Raw genomic sequence first — 21,749 nt, forward strand, 5'->3', positions numbered from 1 at the left:
TGTTAACAGCTGAGATTGACTGGCAACTCATGCTTGCCAGTTTAAACATGTGCAGGCTGCATGCAAAGTCAAAAACTATGCGTGTGTCTCCTATACTGCAGCTGCCATAGCCCAGAATACAAACACCGTGCGTTCTGTCTGGGTTTATAAGCGAGACCCTATAGATGATATCCTTTCTTTTTTGTTACAGTGGTTGAACTCTGGTGGACTGCTTGGACCAAAAGGCTTTCTTGGTGACTTTATATGTCTTCTTGTACTCCTTCCCTTAAGCCTAATCTCTGTGTACCTGTGTGGCTTTGGTGCTCATAAGTATATCCAGCACCATGAATGGGAAGGAACTGGACTTGCTATGCTGTGTTTCTTCTTGCTTTTGGCATTTATTCTCTGGTGTTGTGTTACAGTAAGGTGAGTTTATGCTAGTTCCTGGGTTTTAATAAGATATGCGATACTATCCAGTGAAAATTCCATCTTATTCGCTCTCAGAACTCTACTAAAATATGCTGGGTTTAGTGGCTGAGATGGTTAAGGCACTGCCTTTCTGAGCTGAAGATTTGCAGGTTCGATCCTGGCTCAGTCTGGTGGTATTTGAAGGTTCCCAGATATTTCAGCCTCGTTTATGTAGATAACTGACACATAAAAGAACTCCTGTGGGACAAAATTCTGGCACCTCAACATCTTTGAAAACCTTCAGAGTAGTTAGTGGGAAGTAAAACATTATTATTATTATTATTATTATTATTATTATTATTATTATTATTATTATTATTATTATTATTATTATTCTGTACTAAATTTATATATTCTGGAAATAACTAAAAAGTGTATAAGAAGGACTTAACCGTGCAGACTTCAAACAGCTGCAATCATATGTTGATTCTTAACTTGTGTTAGTATTTTCCTCCTTCATTTTGTCCTCTACTGCCACCAATCTTTCCGAAATATTCCTTCCACCTCCACGTGTCATTTCCCAGTGATCATAATCATAATCATCCTTGTCATCAACTCCAGTCGTCTGGGTGTAGAATATGAGCTCCCTACTGCCCACTGGTCTTTTCTTTTACTTCTCTTTCATATTCCCTTTTTGCAGTCCTGCTTGCACCCATCCTTTTCACACGGCCAAACTACTTCGGTCCTTCCTTCTGGATCATTGTAATAGTGTCTCTCCTGTTCTTACCTCTGCTCAGAAACTTTTGGCTCCTGATCTTATCCTTCCTGGTCTTCTGGATTATGGTGTGTAGGAACTTCATTTCTGCAGCTTGAAGTTTTGAATTGTCTTGCCTCATTAACATGGTAATTCTCAGGCTATATTTGAGGATGGGGGGGTATAATATGATTAATATAGTGTCATTTTAGCTTTCTAAGCACTTATATATCCCAAAGCAGTTGTCTTATTTGGGGGTATGATTGTGTTGCATTGGTAATAAGATTGTCCGCCTCATATTGCACAAGGTTTTCTATTGATACTATACTACTCAGTTATTTAAACTTTGGAACACTGTCCAGTTTAGTGTCATCTCGCCTTTGTGTCTTCATCACCACCGTCTTAAGCCTTGCTGATACTTAAATCACGTCTTTCAAACTCTCGGCTCAATCTCTGCAGCCTTTCCTCCACATCCTTTTGGGTTTCTACCTTGGATCGCCACGTCATATGCAAAGACTAAAGCTTGGAAGTCTTGCTGCTCCTTCCTTTTTAGAGCTTTTATTATGACATCCATCACGGTGGTAAATAGGAGGGTGACAAAGCCTTGCCTTGCTGTACTCCTCTTTGTTTCAAACCATTTGGACAACCCTCAACCCACTGGGACACAACTTCTGCATTTTTCCATACAGTATCTTCACTTTTGCAATAAGACTCTCATAAACCTTTGGCTCTCTTAAGCATTCTCAGATACACTCCGTTGGTACGCTATCATAAGCTTTCTGGTTGCCTAGGAATAGTGTCTGGTTCCATGGCTAATTGGTTAGCGTGCTGGCCTTTGGTCACAGGGGTCCTGGTTCGATTCCCGGCAGGGTCAGAAATTTGAACCATAATTGGTTAATTCCGCTGGCACGGGGGCTAGGTGTATGTGTCGTCTTCATCATTTCATCCTCATCATGACACGCAGGTCGCCTACGGGAGTCAGATCAAGAGACCTGCATCTGGTGAGCCGGACTTGTCCTTAGACACTCCCAGCACTACAAGCCATACGCTATTTCCATTTCAGTAGAAATAATGGTTTCCCCTTTTCTCAATGCTTTTCCATTAACATCCTGACAGCACAGATAAGGTCTGTAGTTGTTCTTCCAGGCCTGAAACCATGTTGTCCCCTTTGCAATAAAGGTTCTACAATTACTCTTAATCTATGCTCTGTTTTTCTCCAAAAGTTTTAGGTCATGAGAGAGCAGTGTAATGCCACGGTAGTTGGCGCATAACTGTCTACTCCCCTTCTTGAAAAAAAGGTATGATTATGCACTTCTTCTGGGATAATGTTTTCCTGCTGTACTGTGTTGAGGAGTCTATATAACAGGATTGCTGGAGTTCCTGCTGCTCACAACATATCCACATTCAACTCGTCCACTCCAACTGTTTACTCTTTCCTCATACTTTTCAGGGATTTTTCTATGTGCAGCCATATAATTGGTTGTATGCTTCTACTTGGCTTGTTACTATTTAAGAGCCTATTGATCAAGGTCTTAAATTCACTCCTGAAATCTTCTCATACGAAGGTTCCACTGTGCTGTTCTGTTGCCTTTATATCCTCTTGTTCATTCCTTCTGGTCTTCATGACTTACTTGGTCTTTGATAGTTCTTTGTTTTTCTTTATGTTGCATCCATTTTGCTCTCTATAATGGTTGTTTTCACTGTTACACCAGCAAACTTCGACACTGTGCAGCCCAAATGTTGTAACATTATAAGGAGGTGGAAATTTTGCAAATCTTACTTGGAACTGTTTTTAGAGGAGAGATGTGTTCATTGTGATATGTAGGAACACACCATCCATCTTCCAGAAGTACATTTAATTTTATAACCTGATAAAGATCAGCACCCACCATGGTCCATTGCTAAAGTAGCTATTTGCAATCCTATTGGTCAACGTGAAGAGAATGTGGCGTCATTGCCATCAATGATGATAATTAGATAGAGTTACCAACCCTGGCTGAATAAAAGTACAAATAAAAACACCATGTAAAGGAAACAATGTGAAATACACAACGGTAATAATTTTATATGAAACTTACCTTAATGCAGTTGCGGATACAGGGTTGTGGCAGCCTTAAGGAATTCATGCACCCTTGCATCTAGGAGGGGAAGAAGCTCTTAAATAATGATTCGCCTGTCGCCTTAGTCAAAATAGAAAGCGCTTAGTCACAGTCCAATGGTTTTGTCATTAACCGGACCTAACCAATGGTTTTGTCACTAGCCAGACCTAATCAGTCCAGACCAATCGATTTGTCTCTGACCTGAATTATAAATTAATCCGGCTTTTCATCACTGTCCAACATACAATGCACTCCTATCACCCTACAGAATGCTAGAGACCTAAAAACCGCTTCGTGGCCCTAACCTGGGGCACCAGATCGTCTTTGCTTGGTCACACTCCAATGGTTTTGTCACTAGTCTTAGTTCCCAACTAAACAGATTGGCAGCATTGTTGACCGCTTGACCACGTACTCACGTCCTCAGCAAGAAGGCCGCGAGAGAAGTAAACAAACAAGTCATTCCGCACACAGCTGAATGTAGCGAGTATTGGGTAGCACAGTGTCTCTTTTTTTCTTCTTGGTCGGTCCTGTTACTCCACATAGTTCTTTAGCTTCTCCCATAAATATATCTTTAAAAAAAATTCCACTATTCCTCTACTGTTGTTATTTCTCCTTTTGAAAGATTTCATTGTATTGGGTTCTGTTATTCCTTCTGCAACTGGGCTTCTAATTTTCCTGTCTTTACTTTTCGTTTCATCTTTGTTTTCTTCCGAGTTGCATTAGTTATATGGTTAGTCCATGATCAGCAATCTATGGTTGTTGTCCATACTCTTGCTGGGATTGTTCTTGACATCAGTCGCTCATTTTCCCCTACTTTTGTTTGTGATGCCATAATCAAAGTTTTATGTTTGCCGTCCTAGCAATACCTTGTTATTTTGTGGCTCTTCCTTTTTTTGAAGGGAATGTTTTTGATCATTATTCCATTTCTTCTGTACAGACCAATCAGTTGTTCACCTTCTGTATTTCTGTTTCCAAGCCTTTGTGGCCCAATTATGTCCTCGCAGCCATGTCTGTCTGCTCCACCTTGTGCATTTAGTTCTCTAATAATAATGTTTCCTTTGTCGATTACATCATCTTAGTCTTGAAGAAATTTTTCATTTTCATTAGCAGTGCATCCCAACTGTACTATTGCGTAATTTGTCGACTCGACTTGTACAGATAATTTTATGATCCTATTGTTTTTGGAGGAAACTTCTGTCTCAGTAGCCATATCTCTTGTCAGTAAAAATCTCAGAACAGTTTTGGCCTCCTTTTCCAGTCCACACCAATGAAATGTGTAACCCCCTCTCAGAGCCTTACTGCCTGCCTTTTTCCATTTTGGTTTGCTCAGACCCATTATAGATTTGTTTCTTCTTTCTCGTCATGTCTATGAGCTTTTTCATCTTTCCAGTTAGGATAAATATATTCATGGTCTCAGTTTGTAATTTTCTGTTCTTACATATCCGTCTATCATTGGAACCATGTTGGCCATCATACCTGATAGTTCCCATTTCTGGTATTGACCTCACTGAGCTTGATAGCTGCAGTCGCTTAAGTGCGGCCAGTATTCGGGAGATAGTGGGTTTGAACCCCATTGTCGGTAGCCCTGAACATGGTTTTCCGTGGTTTCCCATTTTCACACCAAGCAAATGCTGGGGCTGTACCTTAAGGCCATGAGAGCTTCCTTCCCACTCCTAGCCCTTTTCTGTCCCATCATCACTATGAGACCTATCTGTGTCGGTGCGATGTAAAGCAACTTGCAAAAGAAGAAAAAAATAAATACTGACCGCATTCGAATTGTGAGATTGCTGCAAGAAGAATGGCGACAAGTTATCACTGCTCATGTTGCAGGAAGTCAGAGTGATGTCTCCTGTGCTTGGAAAAGGTTCAGGGAGAGAGAAACGGTTGCTGTTTGGCAACAGACGGGAAACCCACTTAAAACAACTTGCGGGCAGGATCAGTGTTTATTGCTTTCAGCATGTCATAGGGTCAATGCTACTGCCATCTTGTTCCACCAGGATCTTCGGAGTGCTACCGGAGTGAATGTGTTGGATCAGACAGTGTGAAATTGGACTGTTAACCCTTAATTAGTCGCTCACGGAGATATCCTCCGGGGCCGATTACATTTTGCACGGTACTGAACTTCCCAGTTGAACTGTCAGTCTCCCCATCCCTTGTTCATTTGGACTCCTCCTGTCAGCATTTCGGCGTGATCGTGTATCCTGTGTGCGAGTGTAGGATCATTGTTTTGATGAGTAACATCGCCTGGACGTTTCTTCCGTGTGCGATTAAGTAAATTATCTTATATTTTAGGGCATTATTTTTTATTTTGGAGGTCGATTACCTTGTAGTTTGTTCTTCTAAACTTATTTTAGAAAAATATTATTTCATATTTCATATGATGTGATTGTCGTAGGTAATGGCGAGTCTCACGAATTGAATATCATAAGATCATTCCACATAGTTAAGGTCTGCAGTATTCTGCTTTTAGATCAAACTGTAAAAACAACCCACAAGTACTTAAAAGGGTTTCTTTTAATTATACCAAAGAATACTGCAAACGAACATGCCAAAACAATATCTTAAAGGACAAAAATGACACGCTTTTTTATCCCCGGAGGTTACCTTCGTGCGCGACTAGTAACGTAATAATTTTCGCGCAACTAGACAAGGGTTAATCAAAGAGGTCTGTGCCAAAAGCTCCTCTTAAACCACCCCATACAGCAGCTTGTGAAGTGCGCAACAACTCGTAGCCTCTGGCATTAGGAACAGTGGAAGCATATGCCTTATCTGGCGAGGTCACCATAAGCTTGTACCCATAGAACAGGAGCATTAGAGTCTGGAGATGATCCAGTGAGAGATGAACAAATCCTTCATCCTGAACACCATCAGCAACAAAGGTGTTGTATCATATTTTGGGATGAGATAATGTTTGATTTATGCCTGTAATTCCTTTCCAAGGTAACAGGGCTGGTTCGGTAAACAGAGGCGATATCCTCCCAACAGTAGTTACAGGATTTTACTGCCACTGTGGGCAAGGGCTTTTCACTAGTAAATGATATTACTAGTGGCAATTGAGCCAGAGTGGCCACTTAGTTTTTTGAGGTGCGTGGCATATAGTGAATGATGTGGCTGGCATAATCTGTGGGCATGAACTGTGTTTAACATGCATGACTTGAACAGAGGAGATCAATTGTCCACTGTCTTAATCCTCCTGCTAACATTCAGCAACTGACTGAAGCTTCTATCCAAGAGTGGAATAATATGCCCCACAAGAAGTTGATACTTTGGTGCTGATTATGTCTCACTGTCTTCAAGCATGCTTCAGGTCCCAAGATGGCTAGACTGTATGCAGTATTGATCTGCCACACAATGAACGATACAGTAATTTTTTGTTCAGACTTCCACATTGCCAACTTAGTGCTCTTCTTGGGTTCCTGTTGCTTTTGCATGGCTGACTGCATACAGTTTTACTTCGTATATACCCTCATGTATAATTTACGTATATACACATGGCAAAATAAAAATAAACCAGAATATGCAAAAGCTTTTTAAGCACTGCATTTCCCACTGAACGAGCTGGCTGAGTGGTACAGGCTGTTTAGCTATAAGCTTGCATTCAGGAGATGGTGGATTTGAACCCCACTGTCAGTAGCCTTGAAGATTGTTTTATATTTTCACAATTGGCAGATTCTGGGGTGTACATTAATTAAGGCCACAGAGTTACCTTCCTATTCCATCATCACCAAAAATCTACCTGAGGTTGTGCAACGTTAAACCTCGAACAAAAACATTTATCTCTCATTGATATTGTACGACACATCTTGACTCGGTCAGGATTGATTCTTTTTCGACTGAATGTGATGGGACTGGTATCCTGTAGTATTTGTTTGCTGTACCTTTCATGTTTAGGATTACATTGTTTAATACAACCAAGAATTGGTCTATCGTACCTACATTTTTTTGAATCTCTCATTGTTGACATTCCTTCTTGTGATACGTTAGAATTCTTCAGCCAAATTATGTTGTATGTTGTCGAGAGGGGCACTGGATTAGACCGTTGGTAATAGACTAACACGTGCCTATATTCATCTAGTACACTAGCTTTTCTCCGTTGCTCTGCCTGCATCATTTAATCCTCTATTTGCTACTAGCATTTTTGCTTCATTTAGTCCTATACCTCTTACCTTTAAATCATTAGAAACTGTGTCTAACCATTGTCGTCTTGGTCTTCCTCTGCTTCCCATGTGAATTAAATAGAATAAGGAATTTTTAAAACAATTTTTCCAGTTGTTGGCAATTGTTTATTCGTAGATCCTGCACTTTGCATGCATTGTTTGTTCTCTGATTGAATGGTAATTGCTTTGTTTCAGTTTAAAAGTACATTAAAAGTCCAGGAATATAGTGGTGACCTTGTGGCATTCATAATTTTAATGAACACTCACAAAATATAGTGCATTATTGCTGAACATTTCTATGACACAAAGATAGCCACTAAATTTTGTTGGTGTAGGCACTGTAAATCCAACATGTCAACATCTGTGGAGTGTGGTATCATAATTTTAATCATATGTGCTGAAATTTTGTAGAATCAGATAATGTATAGATGTATAAAAGTGAAACTATGTTTGTCTGAAATGGACTCAAAACTACTGGACCGATTTAACTGAAAATGTTGCAATTTGTTCGTATTACCCCTGAGAGGGTTTAGGAAGTTCTTAGAACAAAATCCAATTGATAGTTTTTTATGATGAGTAATTTTTAATTGCAGAGCGGCACCGAGATTGGATCGACCTTGATGGACAGATCGTCGCTAGGCAACAATGACTTACTCTGTATCATGATAATCCGGTGAGAAATGCTGTATATAGGAGGATGGGAATATGCCACCATGTTTTATGAAGTACCTTTATTGCTAGAAGGTTCATAACCATGGCTGTATGTAGGGGGATGGGGACACGCTGCCATGTTTTATGAAGTACCTTTCCACATCTCTTAAACAATGAAGCAATTTCAACCAATCTTGGTACACTTATGACTTACTATCTGCAACAAATACTCTGGGGATAATCCACCCCTAGCACCCCTAAGGGTTTGAGTGAGAAGGGGGTTGCATATAGAAATCACTAGTCTGCGATGAAATTGCTGCCTCTGAAGTTTGATAGTTTTGGGGCTATTTTTAGCATGCTGAATTCAAATTCAAAGCCAGAAAGTTCCTGTCACGTACAATTTAATTTTTTTAAATTGTATATTATTTTCCTATAGCGTAATTTTCATATGCCCAAAAAGTAATTATGTAAACTGTAATACTTTACCATGTGTAGTTTTATGATATCAGGATTTGAACACCAAATGTATTTAGAATGCTTTTAACGTGCACTAGATGTTTCTTATCTGATATGGGGTGCGAGCGCGTCAGGAAGTTACATCGAGATAACGTGAACCCTTGCCATCTTAGGTTTATTTGTGGGAGATAGATAGCCACTCCTTAGTGACAGACACATTCTTATCTTTGTGAAAACTTACACATTCTGTCTTAGTTTCTGTCACTTTGCATTGGTGTGTGTTATCTGTAAAAGATATCAATTTCAAATTGTATTGTGGAGTAGAATGTTGAGTTTGTAGTTCAGTGTGAAAGTATATTTACCACGTTGCATCACTCATGTATAAATGATCCAGACCACTTTTGTTATACCAGTATATGTGGGGAAATACACATTGCCTAAGCAAAGGCGTAATATTACAGAGTTTGTAAAAAAATCATATCTTGCCTATTTTGGAATCAAACTTGGAGACCAAAGTAAACCTTGGGCACCCCACAAAGTATGTAGAGTATGCATTGAAGTTCTTCGTCATGGGGTCGACGGCAAACGATCGTCGCTATCTTTTGGAATACCTATGGTTTGGAGAAAGAAGTCAAACCATAGTAATGACTGCTACTTCTGTTTGTGTGATGTGAAGGGATACAATTCTAAAAATAAAAAGCAAATTGTGTATCCAGTTGCTCGGTCAGCTATTTTACCTGTCCCCCATGGTTCTGATGTACCAATCCCTGTGCGACCGGAAATTCTTGAACAGTTTTCATTCGAGTCTGATGTAGAAGTGATGGAAATTGAGATGAGTGACAGTGACTACCTTCCAGGAACATCTGCTGCAGAACGTGGGTGTTTTAACCAGAGTGAATTAAATTACTTGGTGAGGGATCTTGTCTTCTCTAAAGAGTTAGCTGTGTTGTTGGGTTCTAGACTCAAGAAAAGAAAAAAAAAACCAAACAAACTGCTCTGTCCAATATCATTCTATTGGTATGGACAACACGAAATATAATTTAAATCCTTTTTCTTCAAAGATGGTTACCTTGTATATTGCAATAATGTGAAAGACGTTACGCTAAAACATAACTTCCAAACTATGATCCAAGTGAATGGAGACTGTTCATTGATGGGGTGTTCTCCTTGATACTGGAAATGTTTTTTGTTCAGTGTTTGTTGCCTATACAGTAATCCTCAAAGAATCATAGACAAATTTGCAACTGATGTTATTGTGAGTGAACTACACAGTGAACACAACTGGCAAGTTTGTGATGATTTTTAAGTTCTTACTATTTTGCTGGGTCATCAATGTGGTTTAACCAAATTTCCATGTTTTATTTGCCTGTGGGATAGCAGGGCACAACTTGATCGCTGGACTAAGAAAGACTGGCCATCTCGAGAAAGTTTGGAAGTCAGTTCTAAGAGTGTTGTGCGCCAAAGCTTTGTGAGTTATTCTAAAGTTTTGGTGCCACCTCTCCAGATTAAGCTTGGCTTAATGAAACATTTCGTAAAGGCTTTAAATAAGGGAGGAGGCTGTTTCAAGTACATACCTGAAACAATATTAAAATAAAGTACATTTAATGGTCCTGATATAAGAAGATTGCTGTCAGATGCAGCATTTAAAAGCACTATGGATAAAAAGGAGAAAGCAGCATGGATATCTTTGTGTGAAGTTGTTTCTAACGTTTTGGTAGCAACGAGGATCCCAATTACCGAAACATTGTCGCTAACATGCTTGAAGCAAATAAGGAACTTGGTTGTAACATGAGTATGAAAATTCATTTCCTGTTTTCTCACCTAGATTATTTCCCCGAAAATCTAGGATCTGTGAGCGAAGAACAAGGTGAACAATTTCACAAGCATGTGCTGGAGTTAAAGGAGATACCAGGGATGGTGGAGCATCAATATTGTTGGATGTTAAAGCGTAAAGTACCTGAAGGGGAACATAAATAAAAAGGAACAGGATGACTTTTTCAAGTAAGAAGCAAAGAGTGTAAAATTTGTGTGAAACTTTCAAAAAGTGAAGTAAACAAGACAAAGCAAAAACACTCCAGTGGCGTGTATTAACAACCATACACATTAATTTCAACAAGTTGTGTATATTAAATATTGTTTTTTCTTTAAGTTAAAAAAGTATTATGAAAATGTTTGTGATGAAATTCGTGTAATTTGTACAATATATGTTAAGTGATTTCGCAAGAAAACCTTGCATGATAGAAGTAAATGGATTGGAAATTCAAATTCAGCACATAGGCATTATATAAAATCACATTTTTTACTTCCAGCAACAAAAAAAAAGTTTACATTCGCAGGCTAGTGTAATAAAAAAAGTATAGAATTCATAATTTTTAAGGTTGCTGAGGAACAGAACATTGACACTCTGGATGCCATTTAAGTTAAAGTTCAGCCCCCATCATCATAGGGGATGAGAAGAAAATGTCCAAAAATGGCCAAAATTATGGATGTATGTGTGAATGTTCCAGCATCTCTCTCAACCAAACTTTGTACAGACATGACTTATTATCTAGAAAAAAGGTACTGGGGGGCAAGGCACCCGTAGCACCCTTAGGAGAGGGGGTGAAATGTAAAAATAATCGAAAGTGGCCTATATTAGCATCAAATCCATAATTTTCAGGGTCACTAATATGAAGTGTTACACTCTGGATGCCTTGTAAGTGAAAGTTCAGCCCCAGTCGAAATGGGCATTAGAAGAGGTGAAAAAGGAAATGTTCAGAATGACCAAAATTACAGATGAATGTGTGTATGTTCCAGCACAGCTCTCAACCAAACTTGGTACCTGTATTGCTATCTGAAAAAATTACTGTGAGGTAAGACACTATGGACAGGGGTGGAAAGGGGTGAAATAAAAAATAATGGAAAACTACCAATAATAATGTAGAATTCATAGTTTTCAGGGTCACAGATATGAAAAGTGACACTCTGGATGCTGTTTGAGTCAATGCTCAGCCCCAATCGGCATGGGGGTGAGAAGGGGTGCATAAAAAAAATAAAAAAAAGAGTCCAGAGTTACCGAGATTATGGATCAATGCGTCTTTGTTCAAGTATAGCTCTCAACCACACTTTGTACATGACTTACTATCTGGAAAAATTACTGTGGGGGTTAAGACACCCTTACGTGAGGGACTGAAATATAAAAATAATCTAAAACAACCAATATCGGTATTGAATCCGTAGTTTTTAGGGCTGCTGAGATGAATTGTGACACTCTGGATGACGTTAAAGTTTAGTCTTCATCAGCATGAGTTGGAGAAGAGATGAAAAAGTGTGTCAAAAGTGGCTGAGATTTTTGGATGTGTGTGTGACAGCATAGCTCTCGATCATACTTAGTACACACATGACTCACTATCTGAAGCAAAATACTATAGGAGTAAGACCTAGCAGATTTATGTAAATATTAAAATAATAAGAAAGAAACCAATATTATTATTATTATTATTATTATTATTATTATGAACATCCAATACAAATGTACTCTATTTTACGAAGTATTTTAGGGTTATAGTTGAAACATACATTACATAATGATGGTGATTTACAGAACCAGTTTACGAAAGATGCGATGAATGAAAATTAGGAAATGTTTGTAACAGCATTTTTGTATGAAAATATGTTATAGTGGTTGTGAAAGTTGAATATTACAACAGTTCAAATGAGGGTACAAATCAAATCTTGCTCTTGCAAACACAGGACAATAAAATATTAAATGATCAACTGTTTGAGTAGACCCACAAAAGCAAGAATAGTCACCTGTCAGAATCATTTTAAAATGTTCAAAATATGATAAATATCTATGGGCTGACATAAATTGTGTTAACTCAAAATTTGTTAAGAAGGAAGCTATATTTTTCAGTGTTGACTTAGTTAAATGTAACAAAAACTTTTCACTCTGTCAAACACACAGCAATTACAATATAAATTATAACATTATAATCATACCTGTAAAAATACACACTATTATACAAAGAATGACATGTTTCATTCTACGAGAACACCCTCAGATCCTATCAAAACACTTAAAACATGTACAGTATTGTTTACGTTGCATAAACTTGTCAGTGATAGAATTTAGTGATAACATGAACCAGTAATGACAAAAAATAAATTTACAATTATAATGAAAAACTTAATGTACTTATCTGGACTGCCGATGCTAAGTCCATTGTCACCAAACACTATTTCAGGACTGTGGTCGTGGAAAGTTTTGGGTGAAGCACACTGCTCACGGAGAGGGGGGGAGAAGCATAGGGGGGGGGCCTTGTGGAGCATTGTGGATCTCTCCTATTGGGTGATAAAATCGAGTATACTGTACCGTAGAGAGGGGAAGGGGAAGTAGGGCGGAGCGTGTGGAGTGCTGTGGAACCTTTCATCAAAACTGGAAAGGGGAGAGAAGGTTTTGACCTACTTCATGTTAAAATGTACATTTATGTAATATGGATGAATGCAATTTAAAGATTTTAGGGGAATAAAGTAAGCAATTGAAATAGACCATTAAATATTATTATTATGATAAAAGTTAATGAGTAAGTGTTGTCCAGATGTAAGAAGAGCGAAGAGGGGTTTGGTCTTTTAGGTTAGTTACATTAGCATTTTTTGCGGTGTAAATTTCTATTGCTTCCTTTATACTATTCAAAGATTTATTTTCGATGTGTAAAATTTTTAGATCAGTTTTGATGCCTGTGAAATAGTGTGAACAGTCGTATATGTGCTCCCCGAAGGCTGAATGCCGATTATATCTGATCGCGTTTTTGTGTTCTTTGTATCTTGGTGTGGAAATTACGTTTCGTTTGACCTATATATGTGGCATTACAATTAGGTTCTTGGTACTTGAGTTCATATACTCCTGACTTTGAGAAAGGGTCTTTTTTGTTTAGGTTGCACTTCCTGATGTGTCTGTGTAGTGTGTTGTTCATACTGAAGGCTACTTATAAACCTTGTTTCTTGAAAATATAGCTACTTTGTATGTGATATTGTTAACGTAGTTGAGAGCCACGTATTTTTCTTTGTTGTGTGGTGCTTTCCCGGCGATTTTTCTTATGTTTATTTAATAGTACGAGGGTTGGGACAAAAGTCACGGCAACTATATATTTTTTTTTTTGAAGATACCTGTCCGGTTGGAAAATGTGACATATACAGATAAAAGGACAAGGTGTTAACTACATGTGTTGACAATGAACAGCACTGAAATATCATAACACACTAATTTATTACGGTAGTATACAGGGCAGTATGGCCTTTCCGGTGCGAAAGAATGACAACACAGTACACATAAAGTTGTCATAACAAACCTGGGCCTAAAGACCCTCAAAGTAGTCCGCTGCTACTGACACCACACGCTGCCAACGATGTGGGAGGCGCTGAATACCATCTGCCTCAGCATTTGCCGCACCATGTGTGAATCGGGTCACCTGTTGGCGCACAGCATTTGCAATTTCCTCTGATGTTGCAAACCGCCTACCACGTAGTGGTTCCTTAATCTTTTGAATGAGATCAAAGTCACAGGGCAAAATGTTGGGAGAGTACGGTGGGTGCTCCAATTCTTCCCATCTCCAACGTCGCAGTAGCTGCTCTGCACACGCTGCTTTATGTGGTTTTGGATTGTCATGCAGGATTATTGCACTGTCCACAAGATCCGGACGTTTCTCCCGACGTTTTTCCAGGAGCTGCTCGATGACGGCACATGTCACGTCGGTCCATACAATGACAGGTCGTCCCGAACGTTGCTCATCACTGGTTGACGCACGTCCTTGCTGAAACATTCCTACCCACCGTGCTACTGTACGGTATGGTAGGGCATTATTCCCAAGGGCTTCTGTTAATTCACTGTGACATTCCATCGCATTTCTCCCTCGAAGAACGGCTATTTCAATGTAAGCGCGCTGCTCAACACGGGTTACATCCATCTCGCACGACACTCACCAACTGACTGATTTCACAGCCCTCGCTGCACTACTACCAGCCATCACAGAGCCATCTGTTGTTCTGCATACACACTATGACTGCAGAACTTCCACACGATACATATCTGTTTGTGATTCGTTCACATATCTACAAGACAAAAAATAGTTGCCATGACTTTTGCCCCAATCCTCGTATATCTACTGTTCCTGGAGGGGGGTGGTTTTCTTTCATGATTTGTTTAATGATTTGTATCTCTTCATTGAAATCCATTGTGCTCATTTTATGGAAATAGCTTTGTGTATCATTGCATTCAGTCCTGCTATTTTGTGTGTGTATGGGTGGTTCGACTCGTCAATAGTGGGCGACATCTGAGTGGGCTTTCTGTATACTTTGTAAGATAGGTTGTCATTATTCCTGTTGCTTGTGATATCTAACTAGTTTTTCTTGTTAGTTTTTTGGCTCCATGGTGAAACTGATGGACTTGTGTAAAGAATAACTGATGTGCTTTAGTGATGTCATTATCATATATGCATATGATGTCATCCACGTATCTGCTCCAGTGTAAGATTCCTTTTTAATACTGGCCCATTAAGATGTTTTTGAAGTTATTCAGAAAAATGTTTGCTATTATACCTGATAATGGTGAGCCCATGGCTAACCCTTCTTTTTGGCAATAGATTTTGTTGTTCTAAGAAGGCTAATAATTTCTTTGGTTTTTTGAAGAGAAGTGTTTTCTTTAAGAAGATTTTTAATAATTGTAATGGTTTCACCTATTGGTTCGTTGGTGTACAGTGATGTCAAAGGATATCATACATGTGCTCTGTTATTTTAAGTTTTAGTTCTTTGATTAGTTCTAGGCTGTTTTTAATTATCTGTCTTCTTTCAGTGAAATTTTCTCTTTTAGAATTAGGTTGAGTTGTTTGCTTAAATTGTAACTTGGCACATTTTTAAAATGTACGATTGGTCTAATGGGTCACGACTGTTTGTGTATTTTGGGGAGGGCTGTTAGTGTGGGGAAGTTTGGGATTTTTGATGGCGAGGCTTTCGTTTTCTTGTTTTGTGAAAATGAAGTCTATTTCCTTGATATATACATACATACATTATCATTATAGACTGTTATGTCTTTCAGCGTTCAGTCTGCAAGCCTCTGTGAATTTACTAAACGTCGCCACAATCCTCGATTTGCAACTAGTGTTGTGGCCTCATTTAGTTCTATACCTCTTATCTTTAAATTGTTAGAGACAGAGTCTAACCATCATCGTCTTGGTCTCCGTCTACTTCTCTTACCCTCCATAGTAGAGTCCATTATTCTACTAAGTAACCTATCCTCCTCCATTCGCCTCACATGACCCCACCACCGAAGCCGGTTTATGCGTACAGCTTCATCCATCGAGTTCATTCCTAAATTAGCCTTTATCTCCTCATTCCAAGTACCCTCCTGACATTGTTCCCACCTGTTCGTACCAGCAATCATTCTTGCTACTTTCATGTCTGTTACTTCTAACCTATGAATAAGATATCCTGAGTCCACCCAGCTTTCGCTCCTGTAAAGCAAAGTTGGTCTGAAAACAGACCGATGTAAAGATAGTTTCATCTGAGAGCTGACTTCCTTCTTACAGAATACTGCTGATCGCAACTGCGAGCTCACTGCGTTAGCTTTATGACACCTTGATTCAATCTCACTTACTGTATTACCATCCCGGGAGAACATACAACCTAAATACTTGAAATTATCAACCTGTTCTAGCTTTGTATCACCAATGTGACATTCGATTCTGTTGAATTTCTTGCCTACTGACATCAATTTAGTCTTCGAGAGGCTAATTTTCATACCATACTCATTGCACCTATTTTCAAGTTCAGGCTTTCGGCACAGTCTGCCATTAAGACAAAGTCATCAGCATAGGCCAAACTGCTTACTACATTTCCACCTAACTGAATCCCTCCCTGCCATTTTATACCTTTCAGCAAATGAACCATGTAAACTACGAACAGCAAAGGCGAAAGATTGCAGCCTTGTCTAACCCCTATAAGTACACTGAACCAAGAACTCATTCTACCATCAATTCTCACTGAAGCCCAATTGTCAACATAAATGCCTTTGATTGATTTTAATAATCTACCTTTAATTTCATAATCCCCCAGTATAGCGAACATCCTTTCCCTCGGTACCCTGTCATATGCTTTCTCTAGATCTACGAAACATAAACACAACTGCCTATTCTTCTCGTAGCATTTTTCAATTACCTGGCGCATACTGAAAATCTGATCCTGACAACCTCTCTGTGGTCTGAAACCACACTGGTTTTCATCCAACTTCCTCTCAACGACTGATCGCACCCTCCCTTCCAAGATGCCAGTGAATACTTTGCCTGGTATACTAATCAGTGAGATACCTCGATAGTTGTTGCAATCCTTCCTGTTCCCTTGCTTATAGATAGGTGCAATTACTGCTTTTGTCCAATATGAAGGTACCTTACCAACACTCCATGCTAATTTTACTACTCTATGAAGCCATTTCATCCCTGCCTTCCCACTATACTTCACCATTTCAGGTCTAATTTCATCTATTCCTGCTGCCTTATGACAATGGAGTTTTTTTTTACCATCCTTTCCACTTCCTCAAGCATAATTTCACCAACATCATTTTCCTCCTCCCCATGAGCTTGGCTGTTTGCAACACCACCAGGATGATTTCCTTTTACATTGAGAAGATGTTCAAAATATTCCCTCCACCTCTCCAGTGATTCCCTGGGATCTATTATGAGTTCACCTGAATTACTCAAAACACTGTTCATTTCCTTTTTTCCTCCCTCCCTAAGATTCTTTATTACTGTCCAGAAAGGTTTTCCTGCTGCTCGACCAAGCCTTTCCAGATTATTACCAAAATCTTCCCATGACTTCTTTTTGGATTCAACAACCAGTTGTTTCGCTCTGTTTCTTTCATCTACGTACAAATCCCTGTCTGCCTTGGCCCTTGTTTGGAGCCATTTCTGATAAGCCTTCTTTTAACGTTTACAGGCTGCTCTCACTTCATCATTCCACCAAGATGTTCGCCTTTTCCCATCTTTACACAGAGTTGTTCCTAGGCGTTCCCTTGCTGTTTCTACTACAGCATCCCTGTATGCCACCCATTCACTTTCTATATCCTGAACCTGCTTACTGTCTACTGTTCGAAACTTCTCACTCTTCCTCATTATCTCCCCTTACTCGAATATCACTTACTCCTAGCACATCCAGATGCATCCTCTTTGCTGACTCAGCCAGTTCTACCTTCTTTCTTCCATAAGCCCCATTAATATTGATAGCTCCCCATCGAATTCCATTTCGTTCGCCAAGTTGTTTCCAAGGAGTCCCTCGTCTGTCAAATGGGAGTGGGACTCCATTACTCCCGTAGGTCCGAGGCTTGCTTAAAATGTTCTGAGCTCGGTAAATTCGTGAAGCAGGATGCTACCCTACTTGCACATAGTCCAAGTGAGGATCTCTCCTCTAATGGGTTATGGACCACCGGTGAATTGTATAGTCCTAGCCGCCTGAGCACAAGGAGGGCCACGACTCAGAATATGTCAGATGCCCACTCCCATTCCATAGCAACTGGTATCCCGACTCTCAGGACCACTTACTAGGCCACTCAACCGTTGCCCATGGTTCACGAACTAGGACGTGACTACAGTAACCCACAGACATGAACCATATTCCTTGATAGCTTGTTTTATTTTGTTCTGAAATTTATTTGTATGGTCACACTGTAATTTTTGAATACCGTTGTTGATAAATTCTATTTTTCTTTCTGTGTACTCTTCTTTCTTCATTATGACTGTTGTTACCCCTATCCACTTTTGTGACGATAAGGTTGTTGTTTTTAATTTCGTTCTTAACTGTTTTAATGCCGAGTATTGAGTGGCACAATTTGGTTGTTTGTTGGAATTTTCTTGTGCGATTATTTTTAGGGCTTCGTTGGTGGCTACATTTTTTATTAACCCTCTTTGTGGAGAGGGTATTTTATCGCAAGCAATTTCTACGTCAGAGATGAGCTGTTTTATGTTTTTGTTATGACATTCCTGGCAATTGAATTTGAGACCTTTCTCTAGCAGATTTATTTCATTCTTTGGAAAGGTAGTGTCTGTTAATTAATCTAGGGTGAAAATGAGCAAGTTTGTTGTGGTTATTGTTTTCTGGATTTTTCTGTTTAATCATTAGGTCATATATTTTGTTGTCAATTACCTTCTCTTTCTGGATTGCTTCTTTTTTAATGTAAACATGTCTAAAGTTGGAGTAGGATGTCCATTGTGTGTGGTGCCAGAAGTTGCTTAGGTTTAAATGGATGCATAGAATTTGTTTGTTGATTTCCTGTCTCTTTACGTATGTGAATTTAATTTAGTTTCTGATCCATAATAATTGTGATTGAGATGTTATTTTTGCTGAAGTTGTTGTGGGTTTTGCTTTTATGGGTATGTAGACCTATGTAGGTACGAGCTGCAATTCTAGACATTTCTTAGTAAATGTAATTGATTGGTCAATGTTCATGATTTTGATTTTAAGTGATTTGAGTTTTTTGGCTTCGTAATTTGTCTGACTGGCCAAATAATTTAAGAATGAAGCCATATTTTTCAGTGTCGACTTAGTTAAATGTAACAAAAACTTTTCAGTCTGTCAAACACACAGCAGTTATGCTATTATACTATTATACTTGTATAATAGTGCGTATTTTTAAGGTATGTTTATAGTGTTATAATTTATATTGTAATTGCTGTGTGTTTGACAGACTGAAAAGTTTTTGTTACATTAAACTCAAAATTTGGCACCAAAAGTTTGCACTGAAGTTGGTTATAAACTGTGGGAAGATATACTCTTCTAGTGACGGATCCATTTGAAGCGGAGGTCCAAAGGAGGTTCCACTGATTCAAAATATGTTCTGATTTGTCTTCTTGCATAACACAAGGAAGAACTGTCGTACATGACTTCCAGATTTGATTGAGCAGCAGCTTTTGCCAGTTGATCAGCTCTCTCATTTCCGGTGGATCCAGTGTGTCCGCAAGTCCAGGAAATGCAGATATGACAGTTTTCTTGTCCTATAGTTCTTATAGCAACTGCTAATGGGTTCATATTATGTGTGTCGTCTATAGACTTCAACGCAGCTTGTGAGTCACTGAGTATTTGGACCCTTTTGTTGTTGTCGTGGCACCTCTGTATTGCACATTTATTGGCTAGTATTTCTGCCTGAAAGACCGAACAGCAGGATAGCAGTTTATACTGCACTGTAAAAACTTCTCTTTCGTTTTCATAGACTACAAAAGCACACCCAACAAGGCCCTTACCATCGTTGGTTGATGTATGAGAGCCATCAGTATAAAGGATGCAGTCGTGAGTATCTATGCATTTGTTATGGAGAATCTTCTTGAACAATCTTGGATGACCAGACTGTAAAGTGGCATTGTTGTTCTATAACAGTATTGATGATAGGCTCAGGTCATGGCCTGTTTTTCTTAAGTAATGTCAGTTCGACTAGTCCATTTGCAGTAAAAAAGAGCGACTCAATTCCAGAAATAATAAGTGCTGCATCGTTAGAAGTTGTCTGGTAGGCTCGGGAGATTCGGAGCGCAAAGCCTCTTTGAAATTGCAATAATTTATTCCGGGCCCATTTCTTTTCCGATGTGTTTCAGAAAGAAAAGGTACAGTGTAGAATCAGAAGCACAAATGCCATATAATAAATTGTTGTAAGTACTTCTGACTTCAGTCCCCATGACGGTGTGCACGCTATAGTCCATGTAAAAATTTATTGGCTTTAATTTTTAAGTTGTTAAAGTGAGTTATGAATGTGAGATTTTGGTCCAGGGTAATACCCAAAAATAATAATTGATCCTCAATTTTTATCTGATGTTCATTCATAAATATTCTTGGTTTAGTCTGTTTTCTTCTCCTCATGAGAAACATCGCTTTGGTCTTCGTTGCATTAAATTGCAGTTCATTAGTTTCACCCAATTTAAAAACATTATACAAGGTAGAATTTCTTCGAACAGTGAGATCTCTCACATCTTCAGCTTCAATTAGAAGAAGAGCATCATCAGTGTAGGCAATGACTCGACATCCTGTTGGAAGAATTAGCTGTAAGAAGTCGTCATTAAGAATATTCCAGAAAACAGAGCTACATGTTGATCCTTGCGGGCAGGCTTTGAAAACATATTTTGTGGAGACTGCTGTTCCAATCTGAAGCTTCACTCTTTGTTTACTAAAGTAAGACTGAACTAGTTTATAGAGGTTGTTTGGGTATCGTTTCTCCTTTAACTGGGACAAAATTTTGGGCCACCAAGCATTGTCAAAAGCACCACTTAAGTCCACAGAAATTAATACAGCAACTTTCTTGTTTGTAAATATGCCTTGGATCCATTCACCATGGTAAGAACAGTATCTTCAGTTGATTTCTGAGGGGTAAAGCCATACTGATTGCAACTCAGAAAACCATAGAAATACATGTGATACATAACTCGATCATTTAATAATTTCTCTAAGATGGTAGAAGACAAATGGGTCTAAATGATTTGGGAGTAAAATTAACTATAGAACTTCCCTTCAGGATTATTTTAACAATTTCCAATTTCAAAGAAGTTGGAAAATGGTTTAGAGCCAGTCATTTGTTGAACAGAATGACAAATAAGGAAGGAAAGCAGTAGTGAATATTTTTGATTATATTAGCAGACAGGCCATCCCATCCAGGAGCTTTCTTGCCATTCTGTAAAAGGACATGTTGAACTACCTGTTGAGAAAATGGTACATCATCTTCAGTATCAGGAGGAATTTTTGAAAACTTTTTAATTGATGTTTGTTGTTCATCTGAGAAGAATGTATTTATCAGAATGTTGGCAGTATCAGAGAAATTTTTTGTGTTGCTGTTTCCAGTTTTGATTGAGGTGAGGTTGGTATTTAAATTTTCTTGTTTCCTAGATAATTTATATACACCAGAGGGTTGTTTTTCGTTGCAGTAGAGCAAAGTTCCTTCCAATATACTGATTTCCGTTTTAATATTCATTTTCTGTAGTCTTCCTTAGTTTTTAAGTTTACTTCTTCATATCTCTGACATAAAAGAGGGCAGCGGCTTCTCTTATATCATCTGTGACAAGCCAGTACTTGCTTTCAAAGTATAGAAAGTTCTTCATTCCACTAGAATTGTTTACATGGCTTTTGAGAGATCTTAGGTAAGTTAAGCTCTGAAAGCTTTATTATGGTTTTATTTAAGTAGTTTATTATTTCATCCAACTTGTTCGCAGATTTGCAGGCCTCTATCTTAGTTGCCATTTTTCCAAG

General features: G+C 38.7%; 1 protein-coding gene across 1 annotated transcript in view; it reads left to right on the forward strand.

Annotated features, from left to right (window-relative positions):
- LOC136872493 (E3 ubiquitin-protein ligase MARCHF3) overlaps nucleotides 1-21,749 on the forward strand; it is a 69,331-nt gene that overhangs the window by 37,105 nt on the left and 10,477 nt on the right. Inside the window, exon 4 of the mRNA XM_067146301.2 lies at nucleotides 191-405. Coding sequence (XP_067002402.2) covers nucleotides 191-405 — 215 coding nt within the window. The remainder of the gene's footprint in view (nucleotides 1-190; nucleotides 406-21,749) is intronic.

Source organism: Anabrus simplex, chromosome 4 (assembly GCF_040414725.1).
Source record: "Anabrus simplex isolate iqAnaSimp1 chromosome 4, ASM4041472v1, whole genome shotgun sequence".
NCBI classification, from domain to species: Eukaryota; Metazoa; Arthropoda; class Insecta; order Orthoptera; family Tettigoniidae; genus Anabrus; species Anabrus simplex.